General features: G+C 34.9%; 1 protein-coding gene across 1 annotated transcript; it reads right to left on the bottom strand.

Annotated features, from left to right (window-relative positions):
* Positions 1 to 2,304: 2,304 nt before the first annotated feature.
* On the bottom strand, positions 2,305 to 7,137 carry LOC116024629. The gene is made up of 6 exons (XM_031265573.1): positions 4,657 to 7,137; positions 3,913 to 4,346; positions 3,651 to 3,812; positions 3,306 to 3,381; positions 2,848 to 3,000; positions 2,305 to 2,649 (listed from the first exon to the last, which is right to left on the bottom strand). Exons 1-6 carry the CDS (start codon positions 6,286 to 6,288, stop codon positions 2,500 to 2,502), a joined length of 2,607 nt encoding a protein of 868 aa, XP_031121433.1. The 5' UTR covers positions 6,289 to 7,137; the 3' UTR covers positions 2,305 to 2,499.
* Positions 7,138 to 17,072: the final 9,935 nt, after the last annotated feature.

The raw sequence follows: 17,072 nt of genomic DNA, 5'->3' as shown, positions 1-17,072 counted from the left end.
CCCCCCCCCCCCTCCCCTACCCCAACTCTCTCTACAAAATGTGTTGTTGGATTCCTGAGTATAAAATAGTGGGTTAATGAAGAGAGAGAGAGTGAGAGAGAGAGAGGCGTGCTATTTTGTGGTCTAATAAAGCAAAGAGAAACACACAAGATGTGTTAAGACGAATATACCCCTTAATTTAACGCCAAAATAACGCTGAGGTGACGAAAGGACCAATGGTGAAAAGATTTTGATAGTCAAGTGTTACGTTTGTCTAAATTAAAAGATGAGGACAAAATGTGAAAAATCACTATAGTTAGAGAACCTTTGTTGGAATTAACTCTTTAAAAAAAAAGGAAGAAGTCAAACTGACGATTCCTTGCAACCTAACAAAGAAATAGACTTCATAGCCACTAAGTCGGCAGCCCGATTCGCGAATCGCTTAACAAAAGAGAAATCAACATGAACCAAAGAGCTCAACATATCTTTAGCGGGTCACACTTGTGTGAGACCGTCTCATGGATCCTTATTCGTGAGACGGATCGGATCGGGTCAAAGCATCATGCAAATGTCATACTTATATGTGCAAATTTCATACTTATGTGCTCAAATATAACACTAATCAAGAATACAATTTTTGTTACTTATAAGAGAAAAAGTAATACATTTTTCATAGTAAGTAATGTTGACAAGTGCTTCTTACTTATAAGGGCAAATATAATACTTTTGAGGAAAAATGTAATACTTTTAAATCGAAATGTAAAAGTATTATATTTTCCCTTAAAAGTATTACATTTACCCTTATAAGTAACAAAAAATTTATTCCTGATTAGTATTACATTTGAGCATATAAGTATGATATTTGTTCATATAAGTGTTACACTTGCATCTTGACCCAACCCGACCCGTCTCATGGTGAGACGGTCTTAGACAAGTTTTTGTCATCTTTAGCATCTAATAGGAGCTCAAGCTTGAATGTTGAAAACTCAATGAGAGTACCAATTATGTAGAAAACTAACCAAGAGGTCCAAATTAATTAGTCCCAACATAATAATAAAACCAAACGTCTTTCTCTACTGCTCAACTTCGGCTTCCACCGCCGGCCTCTGGCCGGAGCTCTAACGGAGCTTTGTGCCGGTGGTTTTGGTCACCTTCTACGTTTGCTCTCGCTCTTCTTCCGTCCCGACCACCGTCGCAATTTCGTTCGCCTCCGACCACCGCCGTAGATCTTCTTCCTCCGTTTTCTCTCCCTTTGAATAAAATAATAGTAGGTAGATATTGGGGTTTGTGTTGGTAGTCTTGAACTCCCAACCCTACTTTGACTTTACCCACTTTTTATTTTCTCTATTATTGTGTTTTCCTCTTGTTACTTTCACGAGCATTTTTCCTCTTATTACTTTCACGAGCTTTTCATTTTCATTAGCATAAATCGTTTAGTTTGGTTTCGGCAAGTGTTGATCTTATCCTGGGCGAGCAAAAAAGAGTGATGACGAAGACCCAGATCTTTGATGAAGCTTTAAGCTCCCTGAAGGAACATAGCTTCCTAGTTATGAAACAGTCTGCGATTCAAGTTTTCTATAGCATAGTTAGAAAAATTTTTTCTATGTCTGACTGTAACCATTTCATTGATTGTAAACGTTTTATGTTATGAATTAATGGAATAGTTACGTTTACCTTTCAAAAAAAAAAAAAATGAAAGGAAATACTCGAAATAGGACAAAGAACTTGTAATATTGGCCAATAATTACTTTGTGATTACAAGATAAAGTGTAATAATAAGATGAAAGGTGTCTCAACAAGACAAGAATTAAACTATTTATACAAGAAAGATTATACTCCGTATCTCTTTTCGTAACACCCCGTGTGATCTGAATGCCTCTCTGAAAAAACAAACACTTATAACAGTCGACATTGACCTCCATATCCTTCAAGTATGACATTAGTCAAGTCAACTTGATATACACAATTTTTTTTTTTTATATTTAAAAAAAGAGAAATCTAGATAGAAATACTCAAATCCAATTCCAAATGTTGTCATTGACAACTTGATATAGTATAAAAATAATACTACACCCCGTAATCGTTATTTTTTGAATTTTCATTTTTAGTGTTCTAAAGATTAATTTTTAAGTATACTACTTACTAAAAATAAATGTCCAATGTCCAATATATTAAAAACGAATCTTTTTTTTTTTTTTGAATTAAAAACGAATCTTCAGTATACTAAAAATGAACATTTATTAGTGAATATGAACCATGATCTACAGCATAATTTGACACTGCTAATCCCATCCCCTGGACCAAACATGTTAGGCAGACACAGAAAATCAACAATGTGATCATAGGTTTATCTGCAAACAAATAGGCTTGCAATCAAAATATATTCATCCTTTTGGTGATACATGTTAGCATTCTGTATGACCAGAACAATCAAGCCTAAGGAAAACAATTTTAACCAATCAATCCAACAGACAACAAAATGTATGCACTATTATGTTCGACTACATATGATCGCAGTTGTCAGATACCAGAAGATGTCAGGAGAGGCGAATAGCGCAAGAAAACTTCCTCGGGTTCAAACTTGTTAATGTTGTGTAATATGAGCGTCCCCCTCAACCCGACAATCTGGACAGCAGAGTTGGAGTGCCCATTGACGGAAACGCTTGTGATCTGCTCAAAAAACGACTCATTTCAGACAACAAGCAATGTGACAATAGTTGATACATCTAGCTAATTTCTATATGTCCTTTTCTTATTTCGCAACATCTATATATGTATTCACAACTTCACCGAGAATTACTAGGATATTGTGTGATTCACAAGATGGAAACGATAAATTATAAATATTGTGTAATGATGTAAGCTCACCTGTGTGCAGCCAAAGAGTTTAAGTAGCTTGAGGGGGCAGCTGTCTAGGATCAGTCCAAGTGCCTCGTCAGATATTCTACGACACCATGATAGGTCCAAGCATACTAACTTTCTCGAAAATTTGGCGAGTGACAATGCAGTATTTTGGTCAACCTACAAATATCATACAACATCCACCGTTTCAGGCACCGACAGCAATTAAGCCAAAAAATAAACAAATTCTTAAAGAAAATGGTTTCTTCATTTTCCCTGGCCACTATTTGAAAATTCGATCAGATTTTTTCTGCATAGTAGATAATTGCCAAAAGTGCCTCGAATAATTTGCAATCGGCTTGCTCATGGCATCTTTAGCTAATTGTTGAGCACGCAAGATGACAGTAACTCACGCATAATATGCAGGAACAAAGCTTATATATAGATGTAATATTGGCACGGGTGTTATAAGACACAAGTTTTACCTTGGAGCAATGATTAAGCGAAAGTTCCTCCAAACACTGTCCAGAAGCTTCCAAATATGCAGCAAGAGCATCATCACTGAGCATGTAATGAACGATCAACAGAAAATGAGTGGAAACAATAGCAATTAATATAACACAATCAGCTGCTAGTTAATAGATAGGCCACTAAGTATTCATATAATATTCCTTAAATATTAAACCAGATTTCATATTACAATAGGATGCAATTGACTCTGAACCCTACCCGGAATATTGAAAGATGACCACATCATAAAAGCAATGACTGATCAGAAACAGCTGCTCGTGCACAATTTTAAAGGTGAAATCTGGTGTGTAAGAACTGACCTAAAGCCATTGCGTTGCAAATTGAGTCTTTGAATTGATCTGCAACCGTTTGCGAGAAACTGAATTCCCACATCTGTCAATCTCTGTAAGTTTGAAATATTTAATGAAAGCAAATTTGCACATCCATCTCCGATGACCTTCATAGAATAATCAGTCAATTTCCTGCAGCCAAAGTGAAATTGCTATTAATAAATGAAGAAAACACTAGAAGAGTTTCGAGTTGAAGAAGCAATCATTTACGTAGAACGTGCTGTGAACTTACTCACAATCCGCCAAATCAAGCTCCTTCAGATTTTTACCACATTCTTTCACAATTTCACAAACAAACTGATCACATACAGTCTGAATTCCAGCAACTGATAACACTTCTAAACATTTCAACTTCTTCAATGCAGGGATAGTACACATTGCATCTATACTATGGCATTCATTGATGTGGAGCTCCTTAAGGAGTCCTCCCAGTGAGTTGGAGATAATTTCGATGCAGCTGTGTGTGAGAAGAGAGCACTGTCCCAAATTTATTGACTGCAGTAAAGGTGCTGAAGCTACGAGTGATGTCAATGCACTATCAGATAAACGACATGCACCCCTTAGTGATAGAATACCCAAATTCGGCAAACCATGTGAAGATCGAGCTATGGTTTCGCCCAACACAGGGTCAAGCAAGCCTTGCCCACACATGTCAAGCTGAAGGACCTGTTTCAAGACATCAAGAATGGGAAATAAGATCATCACATTCTAGAGGAAGTACTGGAAAATACTTAAAAGAAAAAGACAAACAAATAGTGCTGCAATGTGAAAGCTAAGACTTTCTTGAAGTTCCAGATAAGAGCTTAGACATTTGGAATTCTCCAATACTATTAAGACAGGGAATAGCATGAGAAAGGCATATTTGAATCTATAAAAATGTAACATTGAAACTTGACAAATTCTCTTTGCTCCCCATCCCTTTTAGATCAAGCAATTAAAACAAGTTTACAATAAAAAGCAAAGAATTCTGACTTACCATCAAGTTACATCCATCAAGGTCTCGAAATGATTTGGAAAATCCATCTTCGGTTAACCACGAACAGTCCTTTATCCTGATCTCAGTTGGAGATCCCTTTAAGAGGAGGTTCAGCATCCGGATATTCATTCTCCTGGAATCACATAGCAAGTCCATAAGTCTTTTCCTCAGTGTGTCAGGGACACCCTCAAGTGAAACCAAAGCTTCAGCATTTTGTACAAGGAATTTCAAAGAAAGATCCAGCAGAGAAGGAGCAGGACGGGCAGAACCATTAAAGTCAGCATTTCGAGACGGCTTCCATCCAATCAGCGGGTGAGCATTCTTTTTCAGGTTTTGCTCCCTGATTATCTTCAATGCTGTAGAAAAGGGACCAGGAGTGTTTCCTAGTTGTTCATCAATTTCTATGGATGGCGACTTTTGTTTCAAACCAGTATCTGCTTCTTGGGAATTGAACCGTGCATAATGTTGGGCTACCTGGCTCGAAACTGTACGGTGTCTAACTGTATCTGCCCTTTGCTGTAATGCATCTATTGCCTGTCCAGCATTGCCAGCAGCCCACTCCCTCCCGAATTCCAGGTTGTTAGCTGGGACCTGATTAATTTGTTGTTCAATGAAGGGAAGTTCAAACTGAGGCATCACCTGATCTTCATATGCAGCAACCTGCTCTAATCTAAGTCCAAGGTCTGCTGTCAAAAAGAGATCATCAGTTTGTTCAAGCTCAATAGTTTCAAACTGAAATGGAATTGATGAGGAAGTATTGTACTGGATTCCAAATTCCTGCTCCTCAGGTAGGACATCCATTTGAAATGGCTCACTGGCAATTGATAGCCAAGGATCACCAACTTTTGCTTTCCCTTTTTCTTCCATGGAGTATCTCCACGCACCACTCCCGGAATTTCCATCACCCAGAGTGTCCATCGGCATCTCCATTCCTCCAATTCCAAGATTAAAATTTCCAAAGTTTTCAAATGAATTTATTTCCCCAGCCTGTGACCTGTCCATCTCCATTCCTCCAAACCCGAGATCGAAATTTTCAAATGAATTTATATTCTGAACCTGTAACAAGTCCATTTCCATTCCTTCCAAGCCATGACTAAAATTTCCAAAATTCTCATACGAATTTATTTGCTCAACTTGCTTTCCCTTCCCTTTAACTTCAGCCACGACTATTACCTCTTCATCACTGTCATCAGATGATATGTCAATTACTTCCTCTCTCGTCTCTGCCATAAGTTGATTATACTGTTCCAAACCAATTTCAATTCCATCACCATTATTACTATTTACCGGTTGTAAACCACTACAAGATACCTCCTTTCCTCTATGCATATTATCTTCTCCAACAGCCACGATCGTTTCCCCTCTTATCAAATCACCAGCCATATCCCCTGCATTCTGAAAACCTCCATCAAACCCCTTAGCAAACCCAGTTTCTTCAAACCCTAGAAAATGGTTATCAGACAAAAAATTTCCTAAACCCGGCATATCCGACTCAACCTCTTGCAGAACCCTAACTTCATTCAGAGTCTCAAGAATCCCATCAACTTCCCCTACCCTTACTTTCTTAATTTCCAAGTTTCCTCCAACTTCCTCACCCAGCCTTTTCATCCCTCTCATATCATCCATATTCATACCCTCCCCACAACCTTGATTTTCACCCAATCACTTTACTTATATGTATATCACGTTTATGTGCGGCTTAGAGTATGGGCAAGCCAAGAATCCAAAACGCAAACGATCAATTTAAAGAAACAAAATTTCAAGAATTCCTATATGAATGAGAGCCCAACCTTCTCCACACACCACATCTATATATATATCCCAGAGCAAAACCCCAAAAAATTCCTAGGGTTTTGATCAGAACCAAAGGAAAGATTCAGAGGCAACAAAGTCAGCTTTTCAATTATAATGAAACCCAAAATTCTCCATGTATACAATTACAAATATACACACACTCGTACTGAACAGAACCCAGAACCCCCAAAAAAAAAAATCAAGGGCTTTGATCAGAAACGATCTTGATAGCCTTGAAAATCACAAAATTGTATTTAAACTCGAAAACCCAATAAAAATTCCGACCAAACAAACGGAACAAGAGAGTGAAAAATCAGAAAATTCATACAAAATCGACGGTGACACCGCTGAGTTCATACGGTTTCTTCCTCTGAAAAGGGCATCATCATCATCATAATCATGCATAAAAAATGAAGAAACAGTAGCGGAAGAGCAGCAATAAATGGGGATAATATTACAAATAATAAAAGGAATACCAAAAATGAAATTTAACAATAATTATATTACTATAATAGGGAGAGTCTATAATAACAGGCATTGAAGTGGACCTATTCGGAAGGCGTAGTAAAATTGGGTTGAAATTTCATAAAAAGACATTTGAGAATTTAGAATATCCACAGGGCGTAGAGAGAGAGAGAGAGAGAGTGCGACGCATTTTCGGCGAAGGAGAAAAAAGGGAAGCTTCAGATTGGTGGCCCGACAAAAATATTTTGAAAAGCTTTCATATTTATATCTTCCGCCGTATGCTCCAAATTCTCCAACTACAATCCTAGTACGGAGTGAAATGATTATTGTACATAATTTCACTCTGCCTCCTCTCTCGTTTTGCAATTTGTGAATGCACCCCTAAACTTGTATTTAATTACTCACTTCTTTTAATCTCTTGAAATATTGGTCTCGTTTACCATTTGCAATTCACTAGCGGATAACATATTGTGTTAGCGATATTGACCATAGGATTAGCAATTTGTAAAAAGATATTTGGTAAAAGTAGATAACTATGATTAGCAAGACAAAGGCGTCAAAGTCTCTCGAGCTTAGGGGTATTCTCTCAAGAGAATGGAAAAAAAAAAATAAAAAATCCATGTGCAAGTGTTGGGCGTGGTACTTATAGGAGAAGCTTGGAGGGACACATGCCGAGGGACCGACATGTGTGCCACGTATTATTCATGCAATGGGCGGACCGAGGGTTCAAGTCGAAGCGTCCACGTGTGGTAGGCTGCCTAACTAGCCACTAGTTATCAAGCTATCTTTGGGGCTTGGCCGATAGAAGTCCACCACCCAAGTTGGGAACAAGCTCAAGAAGGTAAGAGCGTCGTAAGCTCCTACTCAGGTCGATCGATACTCCTAAGAGGTCGGATCAGATCGCGAAAGAAACATCACCACATGTAGAGTTGGACCCAATCAGATGTTAGGTACAAGCTGGACAACATACCGAGGTATATTCCCTATCAACCTGCTTCTCTTAATATCTTGAAATATTGATGAAACTTCAATCCTATCTTATCCAATATAATTATTTAATGTTAGGTTTGATTGTTTCATTTTTCATATTAATTATTTTTGCATTCTATTATTTGATTGTTCATGTTAGATTTGAATAGAAAAAATATAATTGTGGATTGAAATACAAAATTGAATACTAGTACTTTTTTAAGTCGCTCAAACTGGTATTTCGACTATAGGGTAAATGAATAAACTTATTCAATATTCAAGGCATAAATCAGAGATTTCATGGAAATAATATCAAAGATTGGAGAGACTGAGAGAATAGCAATTATATATATAAGAGAATGATAGTAAATCAGTAAATAAGGCATTATAAAATCACAGAACAGGATAATACATGCTTATTCTAACCTTTCTCATATTCATACTACGCCCAATAATCTAAAGCTCTTAATCCTCTAGGACAAGGATACCGATTCATACTCTTCTTCAACATAATATTAGGCTTATTCATATGCCAATGACAAGGATAATACATGTTATACTAAAGTTTTTTTTTTCTTTTTTCATTTAAAAATTTGAATATTCATAAGTACACTAAAAATAAACATTTAATATACTAAAAATGAACCTTCAGTATATAAAAATAAACATGTATATTAATGATCTATCTTGCAAGGTGGACCATGGTCCATGATATAATATATGTAATTGTATGCCAACACCTTAATCGTGCATGTTGTATATGTCTTTCTAGTTAATTTACTTCTTCTATGTAATTTACAGACTATTACACAAGAGTAGAATTTATTTAATGTGTATTCTCGAGTAATTGTTTGTGAATTACCTTCATAATAAAAAAGGGTAAAAATTCTACAGAAGCTGATGAACATTTGGGCTTAACTAGGTGTGAAATCCGAACAAGAGGTTGGAGTGTTATTATCTAATACCTTAGGGATCCAAGTGAAATTATTGAATGATTGTTTATATGGACTATACATGCATTTTGTCTATGGCCATTGAATTTTTCTTTGTTTCTCACTTTCTTTTTTACTTTATAAGAAGGAATTAAATAAGGGTAGAGGTAGAGCCGTAGTTGTTGACTGAAAGGAGAACATGTAATTTGTTCGTAATTCATGGCAAAGGAGACAAGTTATCGTGCTTCCCGTGCAATCATGTGATTACTTACCATTAGATACACATAAATACATTACAAACTGTTTGAAAATGCATCATTAAGTATTGTGAGGTGTGATGTATTTTTTGTGTGTAGTTCATTTTTAGTAGATTGGTGCATTTTATTGTGATGTATTTTCAAATACTATACAGTGCATTTTTACATACTTAATGGTGAATCCGCACTGGCGACACGAAAAATACTATCCACATTTAAACCAGGATCCATGACAAAGAAGGAATTAAAGTTACAACAGATTTGTATACGAATTAAATACGGAGTGATACATTAAACATGTTTGTTAATGACAGTATTTAATTTTGATACATGCATACCCTTAAGAGGGCATATATGGTATTAACACCAAAAGTGAAAACCTAGTTAATGCAAGCAGTTTTAAACCAATCACATAAGGTTGCTTATAAAGTTTTTGATAAGGTGATTGAAACCCTTCATGATATGCTTATTAATTTGACTTTTTTAAAAGCAACTTTATACTAAGAAAGTTTCAACTAATAATTAATATTACATTAACTCAATAAAATCAACCATATATATATATATATATATATGAGACGGAAGAAGGGGAAGAGGGGACATATTGCATTGAAAGTGGACTTACATAAAGTATAGTACACTCATATGTGATAAAGGCCCAATTAAAACTAACCAATACATAGGATCCAATTCCATTTAATTTGCACGAGCTCTTTTCCAGTTCACATATTTTATTCCCAGTGGAGAAATTTTCAGTCGACAATTTTAATGGAGTTTTTTGAGTTAGTTTTTAAAGCATTGATGAGGAAGAAAGAGAATTTGATGTAGTAGAGGAGAGAAAATACTTGGGTTTTTGGAGAAGAACTCGAGTTTTTCAAAATAAGAAAAAGGAAAAAGAAATGAGTTATTTGCACACGGGAGCTACCTAGCAAGCGGTCATAGAGCATGCACTCACTAGGCAATTGGAGTGGCCATCAGCTAATGCCCATTCTAATTTTTAATATTTATTATTTTTAAATTCTATTTTTAGGGTAAAACTTGGGCCTACAAAAATCCCATCAATGGGGTTGCTTTGATTTCTCAAGGGTTTTGCGTTGATTGTATGTCTATGCTCGATATAGACATATAGTATATAAATTAAGGAAATTTTAAGGTTTGGTTGGCACTAGGGGTAGGAATGAACTGACCCTAAATAGGGACTTATGCCTCGGCCTAACTTTAACTTGATCCAACCTATCTTTTTTAATGCTTGAGTCTTATTAAGGCCCATTAGATAAACAGGCCAATCCAATATAATGCCCATTACAAATTTTAGTGGTCACGTTTGCATAGTAAAGTTGGTGATAATTACGAAAATGTTATCTATTTTTTTTAAAAAAATCAGATCTGATCCATCCAATTTTTTCAAATATAAGATTGAGATTGGTTCTTAGTTTCCTCCAGGTGCCATATAAATTTTTTTTTGTTTTGTTTTGTTTTGTTTTGTTTTTTTTTTTTTTTTTTTTTTTTTTGCAACAACTGTCATATAAAGTTAAGATATTCATCTGAAAGTGTCATAGATAGGTGTTGCCAACAAGGGTGGCGTTGCGGTGGAAACATGTGGACATTGATGTGGAGTGCCCTACCTATGGTCTAGACGCGAAGACGTTGGAGCACATTTTCCTTTGTTGTGTAGTGGCGGGGTCGGTGTGGAACCTGGGTGGAGTTGCCCACTACTTCACAACAGGAGGAACCTTCAACGAAGTCCGTTAGACATGTATATATGTATTAGAAGTCAACATTTATTGTTTTAGGCCTTAGAAGTTGAACTTCAATATTGGGTAGTTTTGAGCTTGTAAAAGGCCAGCATCTTTGGTCCCAAACTAGACTATATAAACAGCTTTACCCTTTCCTTAAAGATTAGAGATGTGAAAAAGAGAGATTTGTCAAAAAATAGTTTTCATGTAAAATCTCTAGGAGTTCTCACGTGCCCGGCCGGTGGATAGATTAGAGGCCAGACAATTGGACAGTTCAAGATGTTGATTCTGCTAAAGCATGCTTCAAGGGTAAAAACATTCTAACTCCCTCTTTGAATGTAGAATCTATAAAAAGCGATTGATGCTTCCACTGGGCATGTATGAATTTTTCTAACAAAGTCATGAATGATTACTTTGGTAAAGCGAGTGTTGAGGTGTTGTGTCGGTTGGTAGTCTTGATGTGGGGGAGAGATATAGCAGTGTTTGGAATGTGGTGCCTATATCCTTGGCGGTGGTGGTTAACATAGCAGTGGGCGTGCTGGTGAGGTCGATTGAATAACGTACATGCAGGAGTGGGTGAAACACATATTGGCTGCTGTGTTGCTGCTGCTTTAGCTGGCTGGGCTGACTACGGCGTTCTAGTGTTATATGGATGGGGCTTTATTGGCTGGGAGTGGTGTGGCGGTCTATGGAGCAATGTTGTGTGCGAGGGGGGGGGGGTTATAGCAGCCACTAACGGACCACTCACATGTTGCAGGACCTATACATTATGATGGTTGTGGCGTGTAGGGAGGCGCTCTCTTGACTTTAGGATCAAGGTGTGAGGGAGATGATTGTTAATAACATTCCTAGGAATGGCTGCTATATATATATATATATATACACCACACACACACACACGCATTGGATCTAAAAAGCATTGGATCTAAAAAAATTCTTGAATGAGGTATTCAAGGCCGGAGCTGAATTGAAAAAAAAATCTTTATTTGTTCTGTCTCTTATTCTTTTTCGTTATGAGGGGAATGAATATTTTTTTTTGAAGGATCAACAAAAACGTATCCGGATTTCCTGCGGAATGGTTTGGGAGATCTAAAGCCCGGATTTCCTGTGGAATGGTTTGGGAGATCTAAAGCAAAAAATGGTGTTATTTGTTAACAATAACATAATGGAAGCAATCAATCAATATAGATTGATCCGAAATAAAAATATATTACTCAATAAAATATCAATCAATATGTGGAAGTGCGAGGAATTGAACCCTATGCCCCTCGCATGCGAAGCAAGCACTCTACCATATGAGCTACACCCTATGAATGATAACAAAGTGGCTACTCAATTTATGAGCGAATGTTTACACTTGATTCTGTATTTGTTAAACTTGTGATTATTTACTTCAAAAAATTATAATTAATTTGGATGAAATGATATTTTGTGAAAGTTTAAGAGAAAACAAAATCCTCTATAACCTTCCCTCTCTAATATGTCCATTAATGCCTTAGTTTATTTTTGGAACTCCCATCCCCAAGGTAGTTTTCGTTAGCTCGCCTTTTCAAGCTAAGTGTTAATCAAATAAAAGTTTTAAAAGATATAATTTTTAATTACCTATTAACAAGTTTGCCACTTAGGTACTAACGATTAAGCCATGTATTTGGAATGAGTGCCACAGAGAAAGTCCCATTCTCCGGCGGGGATCGATGGAGAATTACCCTCCATCCCGTACCCTTGGAGATTTTTAGGTACGGGAATTTCCCATCCCGACTTTTAAAAAAAATTGTTTAAATTTTCTAATTTTTTTAGCACACTATAAATAATATTTTATTTAAATTATGCAATTAATTTCAAATTTTACATATTTAAGCATCCAATTAGCCTAACATTCAATCATCTCAAATACCACTAGTACAAAATACTTAAAAACATTAAACTAAACTTAAAGATTCAAATCTTAATTTCACAACCAAAATATCAAATATTCATACACTTGAAAAAAAATCAAAAGTCACAAATTAAATTTTAGTATATATAAATATTAGTATATTAATATAATTATATAATATAATATAATTATATAATATATAATATAATATAATATATATGTATTTCGAGCATTCGCAATGGGGTCAGGACGGAATAAAACTCCCGTCCTCCGTCCCCGTTCCTCCGAAATATTCTACATTCCTGCCCCAGTCGGACAGGAACTAGGTTTTCCCGAGCCATTAACGTCGGGCAAAATTGTCATCCCTATAAATAATAAGTTCTATATAGTTTCACAATATATTATTAAACTCAAGGTATTCATATCCGATGAAGACTTACTCTACAAAGTACCAATCTCTCTTTAAAGTCCAGATCAGATCCCTCCCCTAATAAGTAAAGGGGTATTTATTATATTACGGCTATCACTACTAATAAGTAGTTGGCTTTGAGTTGTCCATCATTAACTATCAAAATTCCACCGCCTTTAGCTTTCATCTAGACTTTTATACTTTAAAATTTTGCACATACAAAGTATAACATTTTTATACCCTAGTGAAAACTAATTATAGAACTGCTCACATTAACATAAACTAAATAATGTCATTAGTCATTATCGAATATGTGACTCATACAATAATTCACTTGAAAATCCTCTGAATACATGAGTTACGTTGTAAATGTGATATTTGATTAGAAATATATATTGCCTGCTTTTCACATACATCACATTTGGTTTTCGTTTTCTAATATTATTAGTTTTGGATGAAAGTGTGTGTCGTCAACTTTCAATCACATTTTCATTTACTTTAAACTTATTTTAAATAATTAGACCATGCAGTAATTCACGTGGTTTAGTGAGGGCATAAAGTGTTTTTTGACTTAAAAAGAAAAGAAAAGGAGAGTCCATGCATGCATGGCACATTAACCGGAGAACGTACGTAACGTATATTCAAGCCAATATGCTTTTGTGCATTGGGCAAAACAATGAGCTAGCTGAGCCACCCTCAGCTTTTGAGCTTAGGCTACTTCCATTTTAAAAAAATCAATTTGTGTAAATAATAAATGTAAGGGAATGTAGCAAGGTGCTTTTAAATATGGCATATCATGATTTATTATTCACTCAAAATACTTATATTATTAGTATATTATGTAATTGATTCTATATGTTTGACCACTTTTAGTTGTGAGTCAAAAACTCAAAATATATGTTCTCACATTCAAATTAATAATTAATTAAATATTATGTTTAAAGAAAATTGTTATTTTTGTACGTAATTCTTACCCATGCTCATATTTCATTCATCCTTTATCTTGTATCTAAATTACTATTTTAATTTCATTCTTAATTATTGAGTAATTGTTATTTGCATCCCTTATTATTGAACAATACTTTCTATTAAGATCTTTTCACTTTAAAATTAAACGTTTTAATTGGTTGTAGCTTCAATAATATTTATATCGTGAGTCTTTAATTAATATGAAAGTTTGAGTAGGAAACGTATGGTTGAATTCCCCTAACAATTTATACTCCCCAAATTTAAGGAAATTCAACTGTTTCATCCTCAATTTTTTCAGGCATATATACGTGGAGAGTTGCAACCAATTAATTAAAGTACTTTAGAGTGAAAAAGAATCATGATAGAAGAGATTACATACCCAAGAGCTAAGGACGAAAATAACTATTAACTATATAAGAATTATAAATACAAATAGCAATTTGGATAAAAATATTAATGACAAAATAGGAGCATGAATGAGAACTAGGGACAACATGCAATAACATCCTACCATGCATGTCAAGCATGAAATATGCATGGTACTTGATGGAGTTTAAGAAGTGGTTTTCATTAATTAAAAAAAATATATAATTGGATGATTGGTAAATAGCTGTTAGTTGGTTGGGTTAGTGAGTTTAACTGGTTGATATCATTAGTTGATTGTAGAAAGTGTTTGGTAAATTAGTTGTTAGCTGATAACTGATTATTACATGCAAACTGACTTTCTCAAAAAATTGATCGAAAAAGATACTTTAACAGTTTTTTTTTTTTAATTTTAACATTTTGGAGCAATAAGTTAAATAAAAAATTAATTAAGCAAACACTCATATTGATTGTTTAACCAATTCAAGTCAAGCAGCTAATAGTAGTTAAATAAGATAAAATTGACTGATAAACTAATCATATTACCATTTAAAAAAAAATAGTGCCAATATCACAAGCTTCATATTTTATATCTAAAAATTAAACTTTGGAAGATGAGATGAAGTAACATAATCTAATATTATTGGAGATTTGCAATAGAAAAATGGAAAGGATCGGAAAAGAAGGGGCAGCAAATCATCTATAGAATTGAGAAAGCTAAATAAATATATATATTAGTAGTTTGGATCATCTTTTTCAGGTGTTTGCATTGCATTGCATGAGATGAAAGAGCAGAGAATCTGATACTCTCCTGCAGCTACCCAATATTATATATATATATATATATATAGCTTAGACTTTGCTAGTAGCTAGAGACTAATCAACTTAAACCCGCCATGCAAACTAATTAATCTTGTTAAAAGAGCTTCCTTTTGAATTCCTGTCGTTACTTAATAAATCTTAATTATTTATTAGATGCCAAATTACACTACTTTCATATTCTTCATATATATGGATGTGGAGAACACAACTTTTCAGGCATCTTTTATTGGATTCCCTTGGATTCACTTGTACGGCCTCAATTCTCTGCAATCTGCATGCATATATAAGAACGGCGATATGATATGATCTTGATTTAATCAACTTCCTTTTTCATCATCCTCAAGGTCGTCTTGTTCCCGGGTTGATTATATTGGGGAATGGAAGGCTTTAGGTTAACATATGTTATTAAAAATTGTAATAATTTTGAGTTCCATATTGTAATTTGCTTCTTTTTTTTTTTTTAAATTCATTTTTTTATAACTATACGTACGTCATTTCTTTTTCTTACCTTAACTGAGAAAGGATCACAAGGATGACCAGCTCAAACCAATAGGTTATTCCGGCATTCTGAAAGTCAAATTTAAAACATTATAATTATCAAGTTAACGATCAGATAAACTTATTAGTTGGGATTGCTACTAAAGCATCACTTTGATCTCTAGTCAAAACATAGAAAGGCGGTTTAAATAAAGCTATATTAAAACATAAATTTAAGTAAAAATTTTTAAATATATTACTATAAAATTTTGCACTTGTTCAAATACTGAATTATAGGAGTGTCCATGCGAGCTGGCCTTGATCCGTCCGTCCCACCACAGATTGTAGTTTCGGCAAACCAACTTGTGAAGCCCGCTAGCTAGAATTCTCCATCCTTAATGTGTGTGTGTGTGTGTGTGTGGGGTAGAGTTCAATGTGAGTATAGCTTCTCATGCGGTTGAAGCACCTAAAGTATTAAAATGGCTCACCTTAAGTATACAAACCACACACCTTTAGCACACAAACAAAGCACCTTAAGAACACAAACCACACACCTAAAGTTTTAAAATGACGCACCTTAAATACACAAATTACGCACATTAAGCACACAAACAAAGCCCTTAAAGAACACAAACCACTCACCTAAAGTTTTAAAATGGCGCACCTTAAGTTTCAACAACTGACGCACCTTAAGAAAGAAATCACGCACCTAAAATTTTAGTTCACGCACTTTAACACTGACACACCATAAACACAAAAATCACGCACCTTAAAAAGGAAAGCATAGCACCTAAACATGGCAACTACACAACCGCACCTGAGAAAGCCACCTGCATGGGAACCATTTATATATATATATATATATATTATATATATACACACACACACACATACATATATACTGTTAGCCTGCGAGTTGACCTACGATCCACGTAGGTCAAGCCTGGGAGACCCACATTTTGCGATCCAAAAATTTTTAGCCATAATCCACCACACTATGGAGAGGTATAGGGCTGACTGGTAGGTTTTGACACACTTTAACACCCCTATTGTAAAGTGTTTATCATTACTTAACACATTCCTGTAATATTTAAGTTTGTGTATTTTCTTTCACTAGATAATTTAAAATTTTCTAATAATATGTGGCGGCTACAAATCTATTTTGCCGCTAATGCCTCTCTAAAAAGACTAGCCTTCCTCATGAGTACAAAGTCAATTCAATTAACCAATAAAATTGTGTTACAAGGTAATTATACAAATACTATGATAGCTAAGAAAGTTATATTGCGTGTGTATTTTAATTTAGCACTTTATAAAACGTTTCAAATAAATTAGTCATTATTATTT

Source organism: Ipomoea triloba, chromosome 1 (assembly GCF_003576645.1).
Source record: "Ipomoea triloba cultivar NCNSP0323 chromosome 1, ASM357664v1".
Classification (NCBI taxonomy): domain Eukaryota; kingdom Viridiplantae; phylum Streptophyta; class Magnoliopsida; order Solanales; family Convolvulaceae; genus Ipomoea; species Ipomoea triloba.
Note: the sequence above shows the minus strand (reverse complement) of the source record. Positions and strands in the feature narration are given on the sequence as shown.

Coding starts and splice junctions, on each gene's coding strand:
- LOC116024629 (XM_031265573.1), bottom strand. CDS start 6,288: ATGAATATGGATGATATGAGAGGGATGAAAAGGCTGGGTGAGGAAGTT. Junction 3,813..3,912: donor CTTGATTTGGCGGATTGTGA/GTAAGTTCACAG, acceptor CTTTGGCTGCAG/GAAATTGACTGATTATTCTA. Junction 3,001..3,305: donor CGCTTAATCATTGCTCCAAG/GTAAAACTTGTG, acceptor TGATATTTGTAG/GTTGACCAAAATACTGCATT.